General features: G+C 41.6%; 1 protein-coding gene across 2 annotated transcripts in view; it reads left to right on the plus strand.

Moving 5' to 3' along the window:
* The first annotated feature begins 1,967 nt into the window (after positions 1-1,967).
* LOC121273174 overlaps positions 1,968-21,287 on the plus strand; it is a 29,011-nt gene continuing 9,691 nt past the window's right edge. For both annotated transcript variants that reach the window (XM_041180156.1, XM_041180157.1), the window contains exons 1-7: positions 1,968-2,190; positions 3,149-3,344; positions 8,410-8,723; positions 9,798-9,943; positions 13,884-14,048; positions 14,178-14,332; positions 19,603-19,693. In XM_041180156.1, coding sequence (XP_041036090.1) covers positions 2,144-2,190; positions 3,149-3,344; positions 8,410-8,723; positions 9,798-9,943; positions 13,884-14,048; positions 14,178-14,332; positions 19,603-19,693 — 1,114 coding nt within the window. In that variant the 5' untranslated portion in view covers positions 1,968-2,143. The remainder of the gene's footprint in view (positions 2,191-3,148; positions 3,345-8,409; positions 8,724-9,797; positions 9,944-13,883; positions 14,049-14,177; positions 14,333-19,602; positions 19,694-21,287) is intronic.

Here is a 21,287-nt window from a genome sequence, read left to right on the forward strand (position 1 = left end):
CAGGGTGGTGTTGAAATGGCAAACGACAGGGAGGTCTGGGTCATGCTTACGCACAGACCGAAGGTGTTCTGCAAAGTGGTCACCCAGTTTGCGTTTGGTCTCTCCAGTGTAGAGGAGACCACATTGGGAGCAACGAATGCAGTGGATTAAATTGAGGGAAGTGCAAGTGAAATGCTGCTTCACTTGAAACGAGTGTTTGAAAGAAAGGATTCTTTGACCCTGGGCTTTCTTGTCCAGTTTATGTATAAGCGGTATGGAGAAGCATCAGGATGAAATGATGGCAAAAAGCTAGAAGAATGTACAGATAGTGAGATGGCTAAGTTAGGCAATGTTACAGAAAACCAGCCTGACGGAATGAAAAGAGATGTGCCCATTGAAAACTGTGACACCTTTTCAGCACTCGAAGGGTTCAGAGGAACCGTGAAATGGTTACACAGGTTTCTACTGCCCCCTAATGGTAAAATCTGCTGGGTACAATCCTCACAACCTTTTAATTCAATAGAAAAATCAGCAGGTTTAAGGGACAAAGTGTCCAGGTGCAAAAAACCTAAAGGCTTGAACTAAGAGAAATTACATTGCATATATCTAAAGAAGTCACAAAGACAGAGTTTATGGCACAACAATAGCAATGGTAAGATCAATCACTACTGGTACTATAATTTTTTTCATAGAGTTTACAACACAGAAACAGGCCATTTGGCCCAAATGCCAGTGTTTATGCTCCAGATAAGCTTCCTCTCTTCTCACTTCATCTAATCCCATTACCATATCCTTCTATTCCTTTCTCTCTTATGGGAAATAGGTTTGCCAAGTTTGGTTGGAGGTAGTATTCAAAATTTAATCACATGGACCACCCATTTCCAACTGACCCAGCTCCACACTCTTGTCATTGGTTGGCCAACGCACGAAGCCCTCCTTTGTCACCTGGAAAGTGAACAGACACTTCCTTACCAGATTGTATGATTCATGACCATCAGTCAAAATGCATTTTAACCATTTTCAATATTTCTATAACAACTGAGAATGTTCAAAGAAAATGAAAAGAAAAAAAGTTTTTTTTCAATGTCTCTCTGATTTTTGTCCTAGGTTGCTCACAGCAATGTCTGGGAAATCAATCTTTAATTCCTGGAGATTCCAGGACAATCCTGGAGGGTTGGCAACTTATAATTGGGAAAACATGCAAAGTTCTTGAGTCAAACAGAGGGTGATCAACACATAGAATAAACTTGCAGGAAGAGCAGAGGTGGTGACAATCTTAAACCATTTTGGTCCAATTCTGTGATCTGGCACCCTGTATGTACACTGCAATTCCACAATCTTATCCCAACGCCAGAACTGTAGACCCATCTTTTTATGATAGGCGACACAAATTTAGTAATGCAAACATGGGGTACTGGTTCGTGGACGTAGGTCATCTGGATTGCCAATATAGCAGCAGATTAAATCATTCAAATGCTGTTGGATGCTCTGCTGGGCAGAACTACCTCCCCTCATTGGCCTTGTGTAAATCTACTGTACTCTAAATGAAACGAAAATACTGTAAAGCATCTGGATAAAAGACTGGGGCAGATGACCACCTACCTACTGCAACAGACTCCTCCTACTCTTCTCTGGTACCAACTAGGATTACTTTAATGAGCAATCAAAATTAAAGGGACACAAACAATAATCCACATTATAATTAAAACACAAAGAAATTGTATCGAATTAAATAATATTATCATTCCCTGTGTGCACTACGTACGGAAAACTCTGGTGCCCACCTGTCAAGGAAAGCCTTAAACAGAACTCGCGCAGACTTCGCTCTTGCGCTCTGTCGCAAGCTGGAGCTCGCACGAAGTCTCGCAAGAACGGACGAGATCTTGCAGGTTGCCCCGGTGATGTTTTTGCTCCGCGGTGACTGATTGGACGGTTCGGCGGAGGAACGGACCAATCGAACACTTACTATTTTTTTACGAACTGGACAGGAAAATTCAATATTGCCACGGAGGGAGCGAGTTGCCTGGATTGGAGTAAAGCGAGAGCGGGATCGGCTGGCAAAGGCAGAACAAAGGGCTACGATCAGAAATAAATAAAGTTGGAGGAGAAGTTGTGCAGAGAGCGAAAAGCAGAGGCCTTACTTGCAAAAAAAAATTCACCGAGAATGGCCGCCGCTACCGTGAGGGGGGCGTCGAATTCGATAGTCCCCAGGTGAGTATATCCAGCAGGGCCGATAGGGAAGCGAATGACCCATCTTTATATTCAGATAGCTCCTGGCCAGAGATGGCGAGGACAACATCCCACCGTTCAGGTCAACCCTATTCGCTTTTATACCTTATCTACTGTGTATCACTCATGGTAACATGTGGAAAATAACTGAAACTGGGGAGACCCAGCAGGGAAGTATTGACACCAAGATGGCCATTTAAACAGTAAGCATATTGTGCCTTCCCTCTGTAAAATCTAATCTTGCTTCATTATCATTTAAGTTCTGACACAAAGGCATTGTGATTTGTGCACATTGTTACACGAATTGTGTGCTTGGGCTTAGCTTTCAAAGTTAAATGCTCCGGGAGGTACTGATAGGAATGGTAGAGGGAGCTTCTGTCAGAGTGCTGCCTTGTGTGCCTTTTAAAGTATATTTAAGAGCAGCATCGACAGAAGTTTGGCATCAAGCCACTGTTTCTTGGAGGAGTTTCCTGAGGGAGGGTGGGTGATGAAGAAAATGCAAATCTGTAAGATGAGAAATGAAAGCAGAAAATGCTGGAAAAACTCAGGTCAGGCTGCATCTATGAAAAGAGAAACAATTAAAGTTTCAGGTTAATCAGTTAGTAGAATAGCTTAGTGTTTAGATCTGGCAACTGTGTGTTCATTCTGTAGTCTTGACCAATCAAGTGGCAGGAAAGAGACCAGTGGAATTGATGCCTAAGACACCCAGATGCCTTGTTGGCCTTCCAGGCAAAAACCTGTGCAACACCTCTCCAATCATCAACTACTATCTTGATTAAACATCTGTGAATGCTGAGGGTACACATACACGTGATTAGTTTCACTACACTACTTGTTACCTGATAGAAAAGTAATTTACCATCGTTTTGCTTAGATATTGTATGCTGCGTAATACACCACAAAACATGGCACACTAAATAATTGTTTGGTTTCTTGGCAGAAATGAATGTCTCACTCAAAAGGCTCGACCCATAAAGCCAACTGTGGCCAACAAAGAAAACCATCCAAGATTAGTGAGGCCAGAGAAAGCTGATATGAGTGGCAGTAGACTACCAATACCAGTGAAAAAGTTGAAAATAAAATCTGTTCCAGACTTCAAAAAGTTGCATCAAAATTGGGATCAAAAATTCCAGAAGGTAAGGTTGTTATCCAGCACACATGGCATTGCTATGCATTGGAGAGCTTGCTGACCTTTAATATAAGATTCGGCAAAGTTCTGCATTGCAATATCAGGACAGTGAGAGATGTTTCTGTACAGATTAAACAGGTTGGGACTCTTTTCTCTAGAAAAGAGAAGACTTAAGGGGCGAGCTGATAGAGGCCTTTAAGCTAATGAAAGCATTTGATAAGGTAGAAGTAGAGAAGATGTTTACACATGGGAGAGACTAGAAGTAGGGTGGTCATCAATATAACATAGTCACCAAAAAATCTAATAGGAAAATTCAAGAGAAAATTATTTATCTAGGGTGTGATGAGAACATGGAACTCATTGCCACAGGGAGTAGTTGAGGTGAATAGCATAGACGGATCTAAGGGGAAGCTAGCTAACCATGTGAGGGAGAAAGGAATAGAGGATATGCTGATAGAATTAGATGAAGAGGAGTGGGAGGAGGCTCATGTGGAACATGACCTATTGAAAGCAGAAAATGCTGGAAAAACTCAGGTCAGGCTGCATCTATGGAAAGAGAAACAATTAAAGTTTCAGGTCAATCAGTTAGTAGAATAGTTTAGTGTTTAGATCTGGCAACCTGTGGCACAACCTATTGGGCTAAACACCCTGGGCGGAATCATCCCAGATTTGCACAAAGTGCGATAATGGGCAGGAAAAAGGACGTTTTGCCCGCCGGCAGCAATTTAGGCTTTTCATGCCATATAATCCCATTCCCGGCGCATCCCGCCTCATTAATAATGCATTCCTGGGAAATACACCAGACCGCTGGCAGGACGGCCTCTGATTTTCCCACCCTGCCATCACCTCAGGCTGTCAGTAATCCAGGCGCCAGGTCACAGCTTGGGCCTCGTTGTACTGTTTCTGTGTTGCAGTCTGAGGCTGCTGCATAGGCATCATCAGCCACGTCCTCTGCGGATAGCTCTTGTCTTTGAGGAGCCAACCCTGCAGCCTCTGTGCACCCTGGAAGATGTCAGGGATCATGAGACCTGCTAAAGATGTAGGAGTCATGGACGCTCCCTGGGAACTGTGCGCAGACCTGTAGGATGAGTTTGTGGTGGTAGCACACCAGCTGAACATTCAGCAAGTGGTTGACATAGTTGACTGCTTGTTACCATCACGTGAGTGCATCCTGCACCTGTGGAAGACCAGAGATCTGTGCAAATTCCACTGCTCTTCCTGGCTTTATTGATCCCGGGTGAAATGCACAAAGTTCTGTGCCTTCGCGAAGATGACATCTGTGACCTCCTCAATACACTTGTGCGTGGAGGCTTGTGAGATCCTGCACAGGTCACCTGTTCAGCCCTGGAAGGAGCCACTGATGTAAAAATTGAGTGCTGTGGTCACTTTCACGGCCACTGGCAGTGGATGCCCTGCATGCCCAGTGGTGCCAAATCCTGCAGCAGGTGGCATATGTGACCAACCAGTTCCCTAGACATGTGCAGTTTTCGGCAATACCGGTTCTCAGTCATATGCAGGAATGACAGACGCCGTCTGTAGACCCTGGGTCTAGCGAGGTGTCTACGAGCGATGGCTCTCTGTGGATCTTCAGCTGTGTGTGCAGCAGGCTGCCCCTCACCTTCATCTTGAGGGAAGTGGTCCTCCCTTCGCCAAGCCAAAAGCCTCCGTCGTACTCTTCTCCTTCTTCTCTGCTCCCTGTAAGCCATGAGGCATACCACTAACTCACCAGGCTCCATGATCCTGATGTTCTCTTCCTCTAGGATCAAAGAGAGAGACATGTGGGTTAGCATATGTGTCTCAAGAATCTCTCTTGGTTAAGTCTGAAGGCACTTTCATGCATACAGAAGAGTGTTGGCCACCACTTAGATCGCCAGTGTATATAGTGCGCTCATTGGTTGTCTGAAACCCCACCCACCTCTGCCCCACTCTGTAGGGGGATGATTCCAACAAGCAATAATGATTCCAATAATAATTAGATGCAAATGTATTAAAATAACGTTCCCAATGTGCAGCGGTGGGAAACGCGGCCCGCCATTGATGGGTGGAGCGGATGATCGCAAACTGGTTTCATGACGGTGTAAAACCGATTTTTGGCCTTCCCAGCATATTGTTCCCACCCACCCTGACGCCTGACGGCAATGGAGCTGGAAAATTCTGGCCCTGTTTCTGTGCTGTAAACATGATGTAAAGGAAAATGAACCTCTTGATGAATTAATTTTTACTTTAGTTCCCCAATTGTGCCTAAGAGAAAAGATTGAATGATCATCTCCTGAACCTGAGGGATCATTGACTTTTGGCAATCAGTCACTCTGAGGGGTTCTGGTCACACTGTTCTGTAGTAGCAAAACTTGAACAATTTTTTAGCGTTATCCCAGACTTCAGGTGCTCCAACCAGTTCATTTTGCATACAAATGAGAGATAATTTTATGACTTGGTGCTCCTGGTGTGGAACTACGCTTGTTGAGAGCACCTATCACCTGAACAACTGTTTGGGAATCCAGGCACATGCATCACCCAATGTACTCTTGGTGGGTGTAGATCCCCACCATAAAGGCAAAATTGGGAAAGTTACCCCAAAGAAGCATGAAAAGGCAGGTAATTGCATCCCTCTTTCAGCAAGCTTTTCTGTGGCACTGGCTGTACTGTAATTGATCCATGTGACCAAACTGGCAATGATCGTAGTTTATTTCACTATATGTTGTCTTGGGAAATGTATTCTGAATATGCCATTTCTGTATATATTTTTCATTTTGTGTTCAAAGTGAGGGCTATTGGACCTGAGAATGATAATTAAAATTCCACTTTGACTTCACCGTGTTGTGATTGAGCACTCTAAGATCAAATCCAGAATGATGTGCCTCTTATACACCTATGTGAATATCACACACCAATCATCCTTCCGGTTGTGACTGCTTAGTGAAATTGTTATAGAACTTTTATGCTCTCGTCTATATCCAATGAGAGCTAGGTGTACATTGCCTCAAACTCCCATACAACTTTAGGTGGATTTTCATCTCCAAGCCAGGTTGGGTCAGAAGTGAATAGATAGTCTGTGTCAGCTGTGGCTCAGTTGGTAGCACATTTGCCTGTGAATCACAAAGTTGTGGGTTCACATTCCAATGCTTGAGCACAAAAATCAAGGCTGACACTCCAGTGCAGTATTGAGGGAGCATTGCACTGTCAGAGGTGCCATCTTTCGAATGAGATGTTAAACTGAGACCTCCATCTACCAGCTCAGGTGGATGTAAAAGATCTCATGCCGCTATTTCAAAAAGCAGCAGAGTTATCCCCAGTGTCCTGGCCAACCTTTATCCTCAATCATCATCATTAAAACAGATTTTCACATTGCTAATGGTGGGAGTTTGCTGAGTGCAAATTACCTGCTGTGTTTCATACATTACATTTCAAAAAATACTTTGGCTGTAAGGCACTTTGAGATGTTCGGTGGTCGTGAAAAGTGCTATATAAGTGCAAGTCTTTATATGTCTTTTTTTAACCAACTAAGTTACTCAGCTTCCATAAATGAAAGCAATATCACTACATTTCAAACCATGTAATTTGATTTCACAAGCCAAACATCAGCAGAAATTGAACTTGAGGTGCTGCAGACTTCCACAGGTACTGGCTTATAAAATTTCATGTAGCTCTCTTCAACTACAAGATTTTCTAAAATACCCATCAGTTTATTGAATACCATATTGTGAGATTAAGTGCTATGTTTTGGCATCAATTCAAAATAAAATTGTTAAAGTACTAATCTCAAAGCACCTATTAGGCAAATGTTTTGCGCTTTCCTAGTTGGGTAACCAAGAGACACTAATGGAAGCTGTGTGAATGAATTTTGGTCATGCATAGTTGCAAACTGTAATGATCTCAAAAGGGACTTCAGTCATTAATAAAACCAGTTATAGAAATTAATCTCCCTCTCAGACTAATTGCTTCTTCTGTTGTGATCAGAAGAGAATTGTAAAAATCCAGTGTATTAGTCAGACCTATGACTTGTACCATGCAGTCAGGAAAAGCTTCCTTTTTACCAATTTTATCCTCAAGGCTCATGATAGCTAGAGGTTCCATGGCTGCCAATATCCTTCTGATCCCTCAAGTAGGTAGCCATTTAAGTGTGAAGCTAAGCAGGGGTAGGAAGTTGTTTGAACATGGGAAGGAAAAAACAATCATAACCAATCTTGTCCTGGTGTTGATACCGGCACACACACTTTCCAGCAGGAGTGGGAGCCCTGTCATGTCTCTCCATCAGCCCCCAGATATGGAGATGCAATGTAGCACAACCAACACTATCCTAGCTGGGTTAGCTAACTGAACAAAGATGGCAAGGGATATCATTTAGGGCTTTTTTAAATTGTTTTGTGAATTGCTGCACCCCATGCTTTTCAGGTAATTTTAAAAATTTGCAATGTATTTTACAGTAATTAAGTTGACATGGAGCTGGCTTGTGTTCATTGTTCTGATTCACTAGGTTGAATTTAGTACAAATGAGAAATGATTCCAACAGTTGTTTTGTAGTACAGAACTTGAATATTGCTGAATATTATTATTGTGATCATTTGAAATTTGGCATTCTTGCATTTGTCCTGATGAGTGCAAGATGAAAAGCTTTGGCACCGTGTCTCGCTTTTCAGAAAAATGATTCCTAAACAAAACCTTGTAAAATGAGACATTTTAGATTTTACTCTTAAAAAGTTTATCGCTATGTAGTTAATTCAACACATTTCAGAACCTTTATAACTAGATGCTCTCCTCCAGCACTCAAAACTGTTTTCCTGAGTTAGCTCTACTCCAGTCCAAGCCACATATTTGTTTACTGGATTTCAAGACTATTTCAGAAAATATCACTGTCCATTAACGATGGGAAATTCCTCCCCAATTATGATTGCTTAACATATGCCTGACTGAGTCTGAAATTGACAAATTGAATCATTCATTTCTTGCTAAACAGCACTGAATTGAGTAAACTTGCATTGCCAGTGTCTTTGTTTGTCATGTTTTAATTTGAATGTTTTTATTCCAAAGGCAGTTGATCACATCTTGGATATTATTGTTTTATATCATTTTAGAAACAAGCAATTGCCAAAAAGGCCTGCACGCAGCCAGTTCCGTTTAACTTTGGAACATCCAGAGGATCCAAGTCAACTCTGTTGATGAGCACAGATCAAAATATACAAGTGATTTCTGTGGTAACCAGGAAAGAGTCAGCTGAATCCGAGGAAAGTTATCCAGTTCATGCCAAGTGTGTGATGGCAGCTAAAGATCAGGCTGCAGTTGAATCAAAACCAACCCAGAACCCAGCTCACCAAGAGTGCAGAGACTTGGCTCCTAGCATTGCAACCCTGAAACTTGACCAAAGTGAGGTGGTGAACAAAGAAAATTAGTAAGTATAAAATTAGTTTCACTCTCTTCCTGCCCCCATTGTGAAAGAAGGAAAAGGGCTGGTAAAGTAAATCAAATATAAAGGAACCTATATAAAGTTGGATAACGAATCAGAGTTTCATAAAAGATTTTTTTACTAATTGTGTATGCTCACTTTTTTAAGTGAGGTTAAGGTGTAAAATGATGTACAAGGCTGGCTGGTGATGAAATGGCTGGAATGTTGCACTGTGACATATTGTTCTTCTTCCAAATACTTCTACTCATCATGGGGGTCAGTTAGCTTGGTTGGCTAGAGGGTGGTGCAGGATGACGCCAATGGTACAGGTTCAATCCCTGGATTGGCTGTGGTAGTTCATGGAGGGCAGCCTCCTTGCCTTGCCCCACACTTGATGTGAAGTGGTGCCTGTCAAGCTATATAACCACTTGCCTCTCTCTAACAGAGAGATTCCTATGGTCCCTTGTGGACTATGGTTAATTACCATCTACTCACTGAACAGGCTAGCTGAAATGTGGTTAACAAGAGACAAAGTGCCAATTCACAAACTATTAGAGCAATATAATTTTGTGAAAATACAAATAGGAACTGTCATCTGTTATAAAAAGTCTTGGAGGTTGATAACTGTTTCCCAGTCTGCAGGATTTACCTCTTTTTTTCTTGATTTATTGACTGAGACATTACTTGAAGGATTTTCAATTAACCTCCTTTATTTTTTACAAGTGATCCTGAGCAGGTAACCTGTTCCTTAGCTAATAGTTGGAGAATGGAATCCATTGTTTTCTAATTATGCAATTGGGAAAGAGGTGATGTATATATCAAATCTTCTTGAATCTGTTTTAAGCCGCCAGCATTATACATTTATTAAGATTGTGTTTACTCAACACTGAAATCGTTCTAAATTTATACTACAAACTCATATTGTTCTAATCTCCCCTAGTTGGTTATTGTATGAAAAGTATTTTTAAGTGTTGAATCCTCAAGTCATCAATAGTATTCAATGATCTTGAGCTTCTGTTCTGTCTTATGGTTTAGTGCTTATGGTAATAATGTAGGTTCACTATTTTTATCTGTCTCCAGCTTTGTTCCTTGGCAGGCAAATGCCACTCCAAGTAAAACTAAGAGCTTCTACATCCAGAGCTCAGCACCTGAGATCAAACTGCCTTCGCCACCAGAAAAAGCAAAAATAGAGATCGTACAGAATGAGAACATTAAACCAAATACAGGTGCTTGGAATAAATCCTTCGATGCAATCTTGAAGAGGGTAGAATGCGTGTGGGGGCATGTGCAATCAATGTTCTGTTTTAGATGAGTAAATGTGAGCCAGTTGACTCAATCAACCCAAATATACAAAACCAAAGCCCAGTTTGACTAAAGTGTGCAGATTGCTTGTCTCTCTATGTTAAAACATTGCTAAAATCACATATGTTGGTAGTGTGGAGAGAAGAACTATGGAAGCTTTACCCTATCCTTATGCCTGTGACCTCCCTTGAGTCACAAAACACATCTTTAGTAAAAGATAAAAATGGCATTACCGTGCAGCTGCCTTGAGGAAAAGCAGAGCTACTGCTTTCTGGTAATTGTCAGTGTTGTTCCCTTCTTACTTGACTGAAGGTGTGGCCATTTTCTCTTTCTGTTCTGCAGGAGAAAAGGGGAAAATGGTTCAAGGTTATTGGTGTGTTTAAGCATAAGATCCATTCTTGTGGTAAATGGAAAGATGGAGCAAGATTGTAAAATTGAAGGCTGTAAACGTATTTAGAATAATAATATATATTAAAATGGAGGGGGTGTTAACACTTCATTTCAATCCAGATCAAAGATTGACTTCAGTTGGCAGAATGTCTATCCCATTTCAAGTCTTTCAGTCTCATGGACTGCAATGTAGCCCTGGGAACTAGATGAGTTGAATATTGTCTGAAACTTGAAAACTTGTGACTCGTTCTCTAAAAACTTTTCTTTATTTCTAATAAATAGTAAAATGTCCCAAAACAAATGCAATACCATGGTTTGGGATGTTCACTTGAAATCTTTGAATTCAAGATGTAATTGGCATGCTTTGCACAGATAACTAACCAAAGAGAACACGATAAAACCACTTGTACAGTGAGTAAAGAAATTTAGATAGTAAAAGATCTAGTGGAGAATTTCCATGCCATTTTGACATAATTTCAGTGCATAATCGGGACAAGGCAGGACAATGGGGCAGATGATGTTTCTGCCTCACACTTGATCTTTTTCCCACATGCTAATTCCCGTGAGCTTTTTGGCCCTTCCCACGATGTGTCAGCCAAATCCCAATAGACCTAGTTTTCATATGCAGGAACAGTGTCTCAAAACCAGCAACCTTGGGACTGAGGCCATACCGGATTCAGATCTTTCTAGATTTTGGGTTGGTTTGATTCAGGCCATGGGTGATCTGGGCCAAGCCGGGTAGGGAGGGATCAAGGGTTGCTTGGAGCGTGGGAATAGATCAGTACGCAAAGCAGCAAAGCTGATAACTAATCAGGCCCCACACTGCGCCAATGTAGTGCCTAGCCAAATTGTCCAGGTAAGTTTTTTTTTAAATATATTTTTCAATTAAAATTGATATATGGCACATGATAAAAATGCCTGGTTTTCGGACAGCTCCGGTTTTTGGACAGCTGCATTTGAGACACTGTACTGTATTAAAATGAGAGTCATTGGCACTGCATGCACCAAGTTTCCTGCTTTTACACTCAAAGTACTTGAGGTAAGTTAAGTCGAGAATTCACCTGGACTTGCTTCTGTTAGGATGAGACCACCAGGAACTTTTCACTCTCCTTCCCACAGTGAGGGTTTCTCAGGTGCACTGTGGGTAACGTTCTCGCCTCTTGCGTCAGAAGGTTGTAGGTGCAAATTCCACTCCAGAGACTTGAGCACAAAATCTAGGCTGATACTCCAGTGCACAGGGTGACTGTGGGAGTACTGCATTGGCAGAGGTGCCATCTTTTGGTGAGATGTTAAACCAGGTCCCTGTCTGTTCTCTCATGTGGACATGAGAGAGCCTGTGGCACTATTTCAAAGAACAGCAGGGGAGTTCTCCTCTATCCTGGCCAATATTTCTCACTCAACCAACATTACCAGAAACAGATTAGCTGGTCATTATCACGTTGCTGTATGCAACTTGGCTACTGTGTTTTTTGCATTACATCAGTGACTGCAAAAGTGTTTCATTCATTCACTGCCTCCAGGTGGAATGACTGAGATTTATGACAGATTTGCTCAAGGCGGGCTTACTGGTAAAATTGCGGCATTTTGTTCACTGCCTATGTGCAATGCCCTGCTGCTTTGTTTGGCTGCATGCAACTTCTGCTCCTATGGTAGATATTCTTGAAAAGTGGCGCAAACAGATTAGTGAAATACAAGTCAAGTGGTCCCTCGGCTCAGATTTTCACAAAGATGGAACACCATGTTAGCTTGGACTTATTCTTCATTCACAGATGGATGCCAGTTTCCATCTGCAAAAAATCTTCTGTGAACCCAAATTTTCCAATTCACTGCCATGTGTGGGGTATCATAACATGTCTTGGCTAACAACTAATCCCTAATCACAGTATGGAGAATCGGTGAAATGTTCATTGTGTCCTCCCATTACTTCTGTAGGTGGAAAATAATTTAACCAATGTGTAAAGACTAAAACTATTTTCAATCAAACAATCCTCTTTGGTGGACCCTCAAAAAGTGATATTGTGCATGTATGACAAATTTCATGTTTCTGATGGAGTTTGAATGCATCATCAGATCTAGAGCTGTGCTGTATGTCATTGGACATTTTTCACGTTCTTTTAAACTTCTTTTAAATGCTGAATAGTTCACCAAATGTAAAATCTGTTCATCATCTGAATACTGTTGTTTCCCACGTGCATTTCCCTTTTGCATTTATTATGCAATTTCTTATTTTCTTTAAATAATGCGAGATTAGGAGCAGCTCCCATCATCATCAAGCATATGAACATTTGCAAAGTTGTTTGCAGCAAGCATATTTTACAGGTCGCTTTCCACATGCTGAATCTGTCATTTTATAACTTAGAAGGTATCGGTTTCTATGTTTAACCCCAGCTATTTTAAAATCTACAAATTTTCCAATTCAAGAACAAGAACAAAGAAAGAAAAGTACAGCACAGGAACTGGCCCTTCGGCCCTCCAAGCCTGCGCCAATCATATTGCCCATCAACTAAAACATTTTGCACTTTCGGGGTCCGTATCCCTCTATTCCCATCCTATTCATGTATTTGTCAAGCTGCCTCTTACACACCACTATTGTACCTGCTTCCACCACCTCCTCTGGCAGTGAATTCCAGATACTCACTACCCTCTGCGTAAAAAAACTTGCCCTGCACATCTCCTCTATAGTTTTCTCCTCTCACCTTAAATCTATGTCCCCTAGTAATTGACTCTTCCACCCTGGGAAAAAACTTCTGATTATCTATTCTGTCCATGCCACTCATAATTTTGTAAACTTCTATCAAGTCGCCCCTCAATCTCTGTCGCTCTGGTGAGAACAATCCGAGTTTCTCCAACCTCTCCTCATAGCTAATAACCTCCAGACCAGGCAGCATCCTGGTAAACCTCCTCTGCACCCTCTCCAGCGCCTCCATATCCTTCTGGTAATGTGGTGACCAGAATTGCACGCAATATTCCAAGTGTGGCCTAACCAAGGTTCTATACAGCTGCAGCATGACTTCCCAGCTTTTATACTCAATACCCCTACCAATGAATGCAAGCATGCCATATGCCTTCCTGACTACCTTATCCACCTGCGTTGCCACTTTCAGTGACCTGTGGACCTGTACACCTAGATCCCTCTGCCCGTCGATGCACAAGGGTTCTGCCACTCACAAACATCTGGATAAAATTAGGTTATTTATACAAATGGCCATTTATGCTGCAGATTCATATATTCTGTAATAATTTTACAATGGAAGTTAAGCACATTGGAATTCTCCCAACAAAGGGACAAAATGTGTTCCTAACTGTTTTATATTATGTTTCTATGTAGGCAGTGAGTTTGATATTCTTTTGAGCCTCTTGAATTACAACATGTGGCGTTGTGCTCATATACTACATTTTTAAGGTGATGTAACATTGTGTGTAGTGTTTCCATCAGAGGAGATCTAAAATAACTATTTTTCTGTACAATTGTAGGCAATAGTGATGAAGATTTTGAGAGTAATCCAATGGCTCTGCAGAGCATCCTATCGAATGTTGGAATTAATGCTTTTAATGTTATCAGTGGCAAACTCAGCCTGGCACACACACTATCTATGAAAACGAATATCCAAAATTATAAGCCGTCTAACCTAAATCCAGGTATTTTCCCCATAGAACATTTTTAACAAATTTGAAATTATTTCAAACTGAAAACATTGTTTAGATTGGAAGCTGTAAAGAGACCATGGCTGTAGGTTTTATTTTATTGTCTGGATTTTCTTGGTGTAGGTAATAACGATGGTATGGCACTGCGGAATGCCCCATCGACTCTTGATGACGAGAATACTTTCAGCAACCCCTCTGGCAAACCTAGCATGGCAATGCGAGCCCCTGTGAAGGACAATGCACTTCATTGCAAGTATCCTGCGCAAAGCCCATATGTGGTAGGTCACTTTGAAAAGAATGCAAAAAATAATTGCTGCAAGAAATCGCACAGTCTATGTTTGTAGGCAATTTAAATGTTATGGCGATGATAGGTCTTTGTCTTCAATTGATGCTTGCACTGATTACCGAGTCATCTTAGGGAAAGATAAAACATTCCTCTTTTGAACTTTGACATTTTAAACCAGAGCTGCTCACCTACAGTAGGTCTCCATTATGTCTCGCTTTAACGTCAGTCAGTTAATGGGACCTGTATTCTCGTTTAGTGTCGCAAGATTCGTTTTAGTCATTACTGCCAATCTGTCATAAAGCTGCGTGACCCAATTGGCGCCATATTGGAACAGCCTCTCCCGCTCCCTAACCCACCGTCTTTGTGCCAACCCTCTGCCGCTCCCTGACTCACCCTCTTGCCGGACCTTGCTCTCGTCGAATCTCCCACTCCCTGACTCTCGCGCTTGTGCTTCCCTATTCCTGAACCTGAATTCCCATTCAAGGAAGGTCCTAGGTCCAGTTCCAGGTCCAATCCAAAGCCAGAGCCCCAGTATTGTGAAAGTGTGGGTCCTGACCATGCAGAAGTGCTGAGCTGGGGCTGTTATAACTGATGGGTGGGATTTTCCAGCCCCACCCACCACCGGGATTGTCCGATCCCGCTGAAAGTCAATGGACTTTTGATTGGGTCGTCGAATCTCCTGCGGCAGGTCCCGCCATGACAGTGCTGGAAAATCCCGGCTGATTTCTTTATTAATGTGTACAGTAGTATCTGAAGCCAGGAATGAGCTTACTTTTGCACAATATCGCTGTCTGCTGCGCACATTTCCAACAGTCCTCACTGCAATCATGTCCCCAGAGTCTTAACGCTGGCACTTTTTTTTTAAGTGATTTGAGTCAAAGACTTAAGTCAAAGCTGTTCCTCCTGCCTTTCGCTTGCTCATCTCCAAGCCCTTGATCACAGTGAGGGTTCAGGAGAGGGAAGTGGTGAGTGGGAGTGATTTAAAAAAAAAACATTGATTATAATAGCCCCAGCTCAGTACCTCTGCACCACACTTAAGGACCCGCACTTTCACAACCCCGGAGCTCTGGCTTCGGATTGGATCTGGACCTTCAAGAGAGGGAGAGTTGGGGAGTGGGAGGTTTGGCGACAGGGTGAGCCAGGGAGCGGTAGAGGTCACAAGTCGAGGGGTGGGCAGCAAGTATGTGGGTTGGGGAGTGGGAAAGGCAACAAGCCAGAGGGTCGGCAGCAAGAGGATGGGTTGGGGAATGGGAAAGGCAGCAAGTTGGAGGGTTAGTGAGAGGAAGGGTCCGTGGTGATCAGGAAGGTCAGAGAGCAGGATGTGTGACGAGCGGGAGGTTTGAGAAGCAGGTTTGGTGGCAAGCAGGATCAGTTGCGAGCAGGAAGTTAACATATTTCTTTCAGATTTTAAAATTTGTTATTTCAAAAGTTATTTCATTTACCGATATAGGAATTTAGCAATGTAAAGTATTTCAACTTACAGGGTATATTGTTTTATTTATTTTTCTGATGAGAAAGGTTCTGTAGGGCCTAACTACAGCTTTTACATTGATTTTAATGGGAAAATCTGAATTGCTTAAAGTCGCGATTTTTAGAAACGCAACTATCACTTTAAGTGAGGACTTAGTGTAATCTTTGTGCATCTCTGTGCCAAACTTGTGCACTACTGTACTATATTACACAGTTGTTCAGAGCATGCTGTTTTTTTTGGCTTTTGTACAAGATCCAAGACCAAGCTGTGAAGCAGATTTATGGGGAAAGGGAAACTGTTAGAGGGAGCTAAGGCTCCCTCAAAAGAGTCGAGCTAATGGTAGGCATGACTCAATCTACATGAGCCTTGTATTAAGGAGTTGGTAGAATAGGCCTGATATAAGGCATTGAACTTTGCCATTTAGAACACTGAAGTGGCTAGCATATCACAAGCTTTGATTCATCTTTACACAGAGTAGGGACATCTGTCATATAGCTGATGAGGTGACTTAGGATGATGTGTGCTGAAAGGCATTACCGAGAAGCTGGTATATTCAACTCTTGGTGTCTACCTTGTTTGGGTTGCAGAGTCAAGCACTTTTGTGACTGCAATTTGTGTAATTGCCATCTCCTGGGATATGAGATGTACCCAGGCTGTATTCAAGGGCATGTGCTATTAATTACAAATGTTATGGTCTTTTGTGCTGATCAAGAGGAATTTCTGATGCATGCTATCCACCTCGTGAACTACATCCTGTACTTGTCACTAAAACACTTTGTTGTGGGATCTCCCTGTGTGCAAATTGGCTGCCATGTTTTCTACATTACAACAGGGGCTGCCCTTCAAAAGTATTTAATTGGCTGTTGGGCACTTTAGGACATCCCGAGATTGTGAAAAGCGCTGTACATAAATAAGTTCTTTTTGTCAGTGTCTAATGATCAACTGGCAACTACATTCCTTAGAGAAAAATATTCCCTTTGAAATTGTTTATGGGAGATTGAAATAGAGTCAATCCTTTGTGGCATGCTCCATAACCTGATGGCTGAGCCAGACAGCTCATATTACTTCAATGATTGATCAGCCAGCTTGGCTCATTGGGATCTTCAAGTATCTTGAGGCACAGATATCACTGTGGGCTAGCGTTCTTCCCAGTTGGCTCCCAATAACTCTGATACAAAACAACTTCAGATAGGCAACATGCAGTTTTCCTGGTGTTTTGTGCTGAAAAGCTGCATTTTTAGCTATTTAAATTCCAACAGTACCGAGCAGCACGAGTGGGAGTCCCTGAGCCTTGACTTTTTCTCCCTTGCATTCAATTTAACCACGAAGGGTGTGTGCTAAATGGAGAAGAATTATGTGGAATTACATGGAATGTACAGCAAAGAAACAGGCCATTCGGCCCAACAAGTCTGTGCTGGTGTTTATGCTCCACATGAGCCCCTTTCCTTCCCTTTTCACCTCATCCCTGCAGCCCTGCAATTTTTTTCTCTTCTGATAATGATCTAATTCTCTTGAAATCAACAATGGAATCTGCCCCCACCACACTCAGGCAGTGCATTACAGATCCTAACCACTTGCTGAGTTTTTTTTTTAAATTTCCTCATGTCACTGTTGCTTCTTTTGCCAACCGCCTTAAATCAGTTATCTGGTTCTTGACCCATCCACCAATGAGAACGGTTTCTCCCTTTCTTGAAATATTGATGCCTGTTTTAAGTAATCCAGCGTTCAGGTCAATTTATTTTGTTGCGTAAACATCACTTACTGCAGATTGTCTGAAAAGCACTGAACTGCTTTTTGGCGAGGCTTTTGATGCAGTAATGAGAAAGTAATGCAACTTGAACCGCAGATCTTGAGGGGCTATGTCTCAATGGTTCCTCACCATGAATTCCAAGCTGTGAGAACCACATTTGAAGAATCCTGTGTTTTTTTTTTTAAATCTTGACCAAATGTCTGAGGTTCTGCAAATCTAGTATGCAAGTAGACCTAATATTTCTGTTAAAACTGCTAAAAACTTTGACCTTGCAAGACCCTATAGATAGCTCATGAGAAGTCTGGATTTGGATCCATCAACCCCCCTCAATTCCCATTGTGAACCAGAATCATTTTTGTCTGACATCTGCACCATAAGCTCTAATTTCAATGTTAGAAGAATCTTGACTCAACTGAGTGTTTTCTTGAGGGTTAACCCTTCAATTGCACATGAGCAAGTGGCAACTGACAAACAGCAGGATGTAAGTGTGCTTCCCTACTAACAACTGTTTTAATAAACTTGTTTTATTTCCCTTTTCCAGGTGGTTTTAAGATCCTTGGAAGACATTCCAACATTGTATTAGATAAAATCTACAAAACAGTCTGATTTTTGATAAATGTTATACACCTTACATTAGTTTATTATGATATTAAAACTACAGCAATGCAGACAGCTGTTTTGTGGGGGAAAAAAATCAAGGTCACTATTGTCCTCACTTCCTATGTTGCCAGCCTTGCATTTTCCAGCACCTCTAACACAATTCCATCACCAAACAAGTTTTCCTACCTCTCTCCACGATGCCTTGATTCACTCTTCCACCACACCATCAACAAGCACCTTCTTATATGAACAGAGCAGGCCTCAGTGGCACAGAAGTCTTGCAGAAGAAAGCAAGTTGATGCGAAGGTTGCCCTGCCAGCATGGTCTTCTGAAGGAAGGTCCCCACCAGAAGCACCAACCCATCCCACCTCTCTATTTTCCCCCTCCCAGAACCACTGCTCACTCATTTTAGATTGCCATCACTTCCTGTGGAAGAGAAAGTGGGAGTTGAGGTCTGAGCTAATGGAATTTATCACATCCAAAATTTCCAAATTCATATCATGTATTTTTCTTTGGAAGTTTTCTTCTATCAGCCAACTCCATGATTACAGACAGATTACACACGGCACTATGTTTTGGGAAGCCAGATTCCCATACCTGAAACATAATTCAATCTGGAAAACAACTATGAATCATTAGAACAGTACAGCATAGAAAGACAGAAACACAGAATTTGGCCCATTGAGTCTGCACTGGCTCTTTCAAAGAGCAATCCAGTTGGTCCCACACTCCTGCTCTTCCCTATATTCCTGCAACTTTTTCTCCTGTGATGTCAATTCAACAAACAGCTGCTGGCTACTGAATACACACATTAATAATTTAAACACACAATGTTTCTCATTCTCTTTCTCTCCCCACCCCCATATCCTACCAGCCAATCACCTTTGATCTTTATTTTGAACCATCATTGTTTCTGTCCCCAATAAACCCTAAAATGTACCAGCACGATAATAAGTTATTTTATAATCTAATCCTCTCCATATCAACACATTAAATACAAATATACATGCAGTCATGGAACTTGGGTCTGAAAATCCCATTAACATTGACTAAATACTCTGAATAAGTCAAATTATGTTTTTATTGCAACCTCTTTAAATGAGTACCCTGATAATGTATGGTACATGGGATAAAAGAAGCAATTGTCTCACTCAATGTGAGCAATGCCACATGAGGTATACTAAAAACCTTTAAACATTTACAAAACTACTAAGACAACGCCCTTTTTTTGTGTAACTGTTCATGTTTCGATAGGCATGCTGTGCATTAACTACATGCGGAACATGCCAACAGTCTAAGGTACCTGCCAACAGTGAAGTTTGCAAAATTTTGAACTGCTACAAAATTATATTTTTCTGGATCCAGTGGCTTGTTTTCCTGATATATTTTCTATAAATGTAATCACTGTAATATTTCCTTATTATATTTTCCTTTCTTGCAGATGGGAAGATCGTCATACATGCCCTGCAATCGTCCCACTCTACCCCTTGCCTGGGGCCGTGCCTCCTGCATTGCTAAACTGGGTACCAGAGGTAACCTGCTGTAAAGAATTGCCATATTCCATGTGTAAAACTTGGCACTTTGGATGCGGAATGACAGTCCATCGTAAACATGGTTTTATCTTGAACCATCTCCTTAGTTTTCTTCTCCCGTTTTGTCTTGACTTGTCTATCTGCATAGGAGAAAGCCTATGTACAAAACTCATCAATGTTGTATAAAAATATAGTTTGTATTCTTAAATTGATTTTTTCCATCTTGTCTTCCTATCCTATTTATAAAAACGTCCAAGCACTTCTTTCAAATCGATAGTTTTGATCATTTCCAGAAGTACACCTATATCTCTGCATGAAGAATAATCTGGTTCAGTTAGGGATTACTCTTAGATGTAATCCAGAAAAGAAGCATTAGTTAACCAGTGTTCTGTAATGAACCACTGTTGTAGAGAAGGTGCTGAGGCCTCTGGTTATACTGTGGTGCGGCCTGATGCTAGGACTGACATGCACCAATCTTCTTGCATAGATGGTGATATCAGTGCCTTTATGTTACTGTCTCCAGCCTGGTAATTGTAAAGATTCCCCTAATGCTCTTATACCCAGTCAGGGCCAGTTTTGACTGACAAACTTTCCAATTGATGCATCTTTTGTAAGTGCAGGAGACAAGCTGTTAACTTTGTATATACTATGTATTCTTGGATATGGACTCTTTGAGAACATGTGGTGTGTAATGTGCAGATGGCAATTTATAGACTTGCCCTTCATTTCTGAAACTGGTTTGGTACAGGCATTCACAGCATCGCTGGTAGAAAATCATTGTGCTTGCTCCTTCCACTGTTAGCCTTTTAATACCAACCAACTTCCCAGACTGGTAAGAATGTGAATTCTATTTGGAATTAGGAAGGGTGAACTCATTATTCTGGCACTTAGGAATCTAGTACCCATCTACGTTGACCAACTCCTGCATAGTCTCATAACGGAGGCGTATCTCAGAAAAACAAGGTACCAGTAGGGAATCTCTTCTGGACTTGGAATTCTCCTCAGTGCAGATATTTATTACTATGGGCCTGATTTTAACAGTGAATAGGTTTTCAGTCAGTTAAAATATATGATTCTAAGGCTATCTTCCTTTTCCAATGTGACCTTCACTCAAAATAGTGGGGGAAAAATAGAGAGCTGAACAAGGTAGTATTCTGGACCCTTGGATGCTAGAAAGCTATAGCAGATGATTATGTTCTCAAGGTACCTTGAGAATGTCATTGACGCAGATTCAAATGGACTGTGGCAAAGTATCTATGGATTTTTTTCCCTTCACTGAATAGGGACCTACTCTATTTTTGGACATGTTTTTCCCTCCTGCGTAGCATTTGTTTGTAGTTTTCACTTTTGCATGAATGAAGACCACTCCCGTAACAGAGAATGCAACTTTTTTGATCAGTGAAGTCATTTTCTAGCCCTGCTCCTTTACTAGTTGCATAACATAATTTGAGCAAGGTGTCAGTCAGGCCACCAGGTTCAAACTTTCACTCATTTTGACTTGACTGCAGACCAAAAGCCCAAATTATGTTAACATAGAATTCATTTTCTGCTATAGACCAGTCTTTTTTTATTTTTCCCAAGGTTGACCCCATGT

Source organism: Carcharodon carcharias, chromosome X, assembly GCF_017639515.1.
Source record: "Carcharodon carcharias isolate sCarCar2 chromosome X, sCarCar2.pri, whole genome shotgun sequence".
Classification (NCBI taxonomy): Eukaryota; Metazoa; Chordata; class Chondrichthyes; order Lamniformes; family Lamnidae; genus Carcharodon; species Carcharodon carcharias.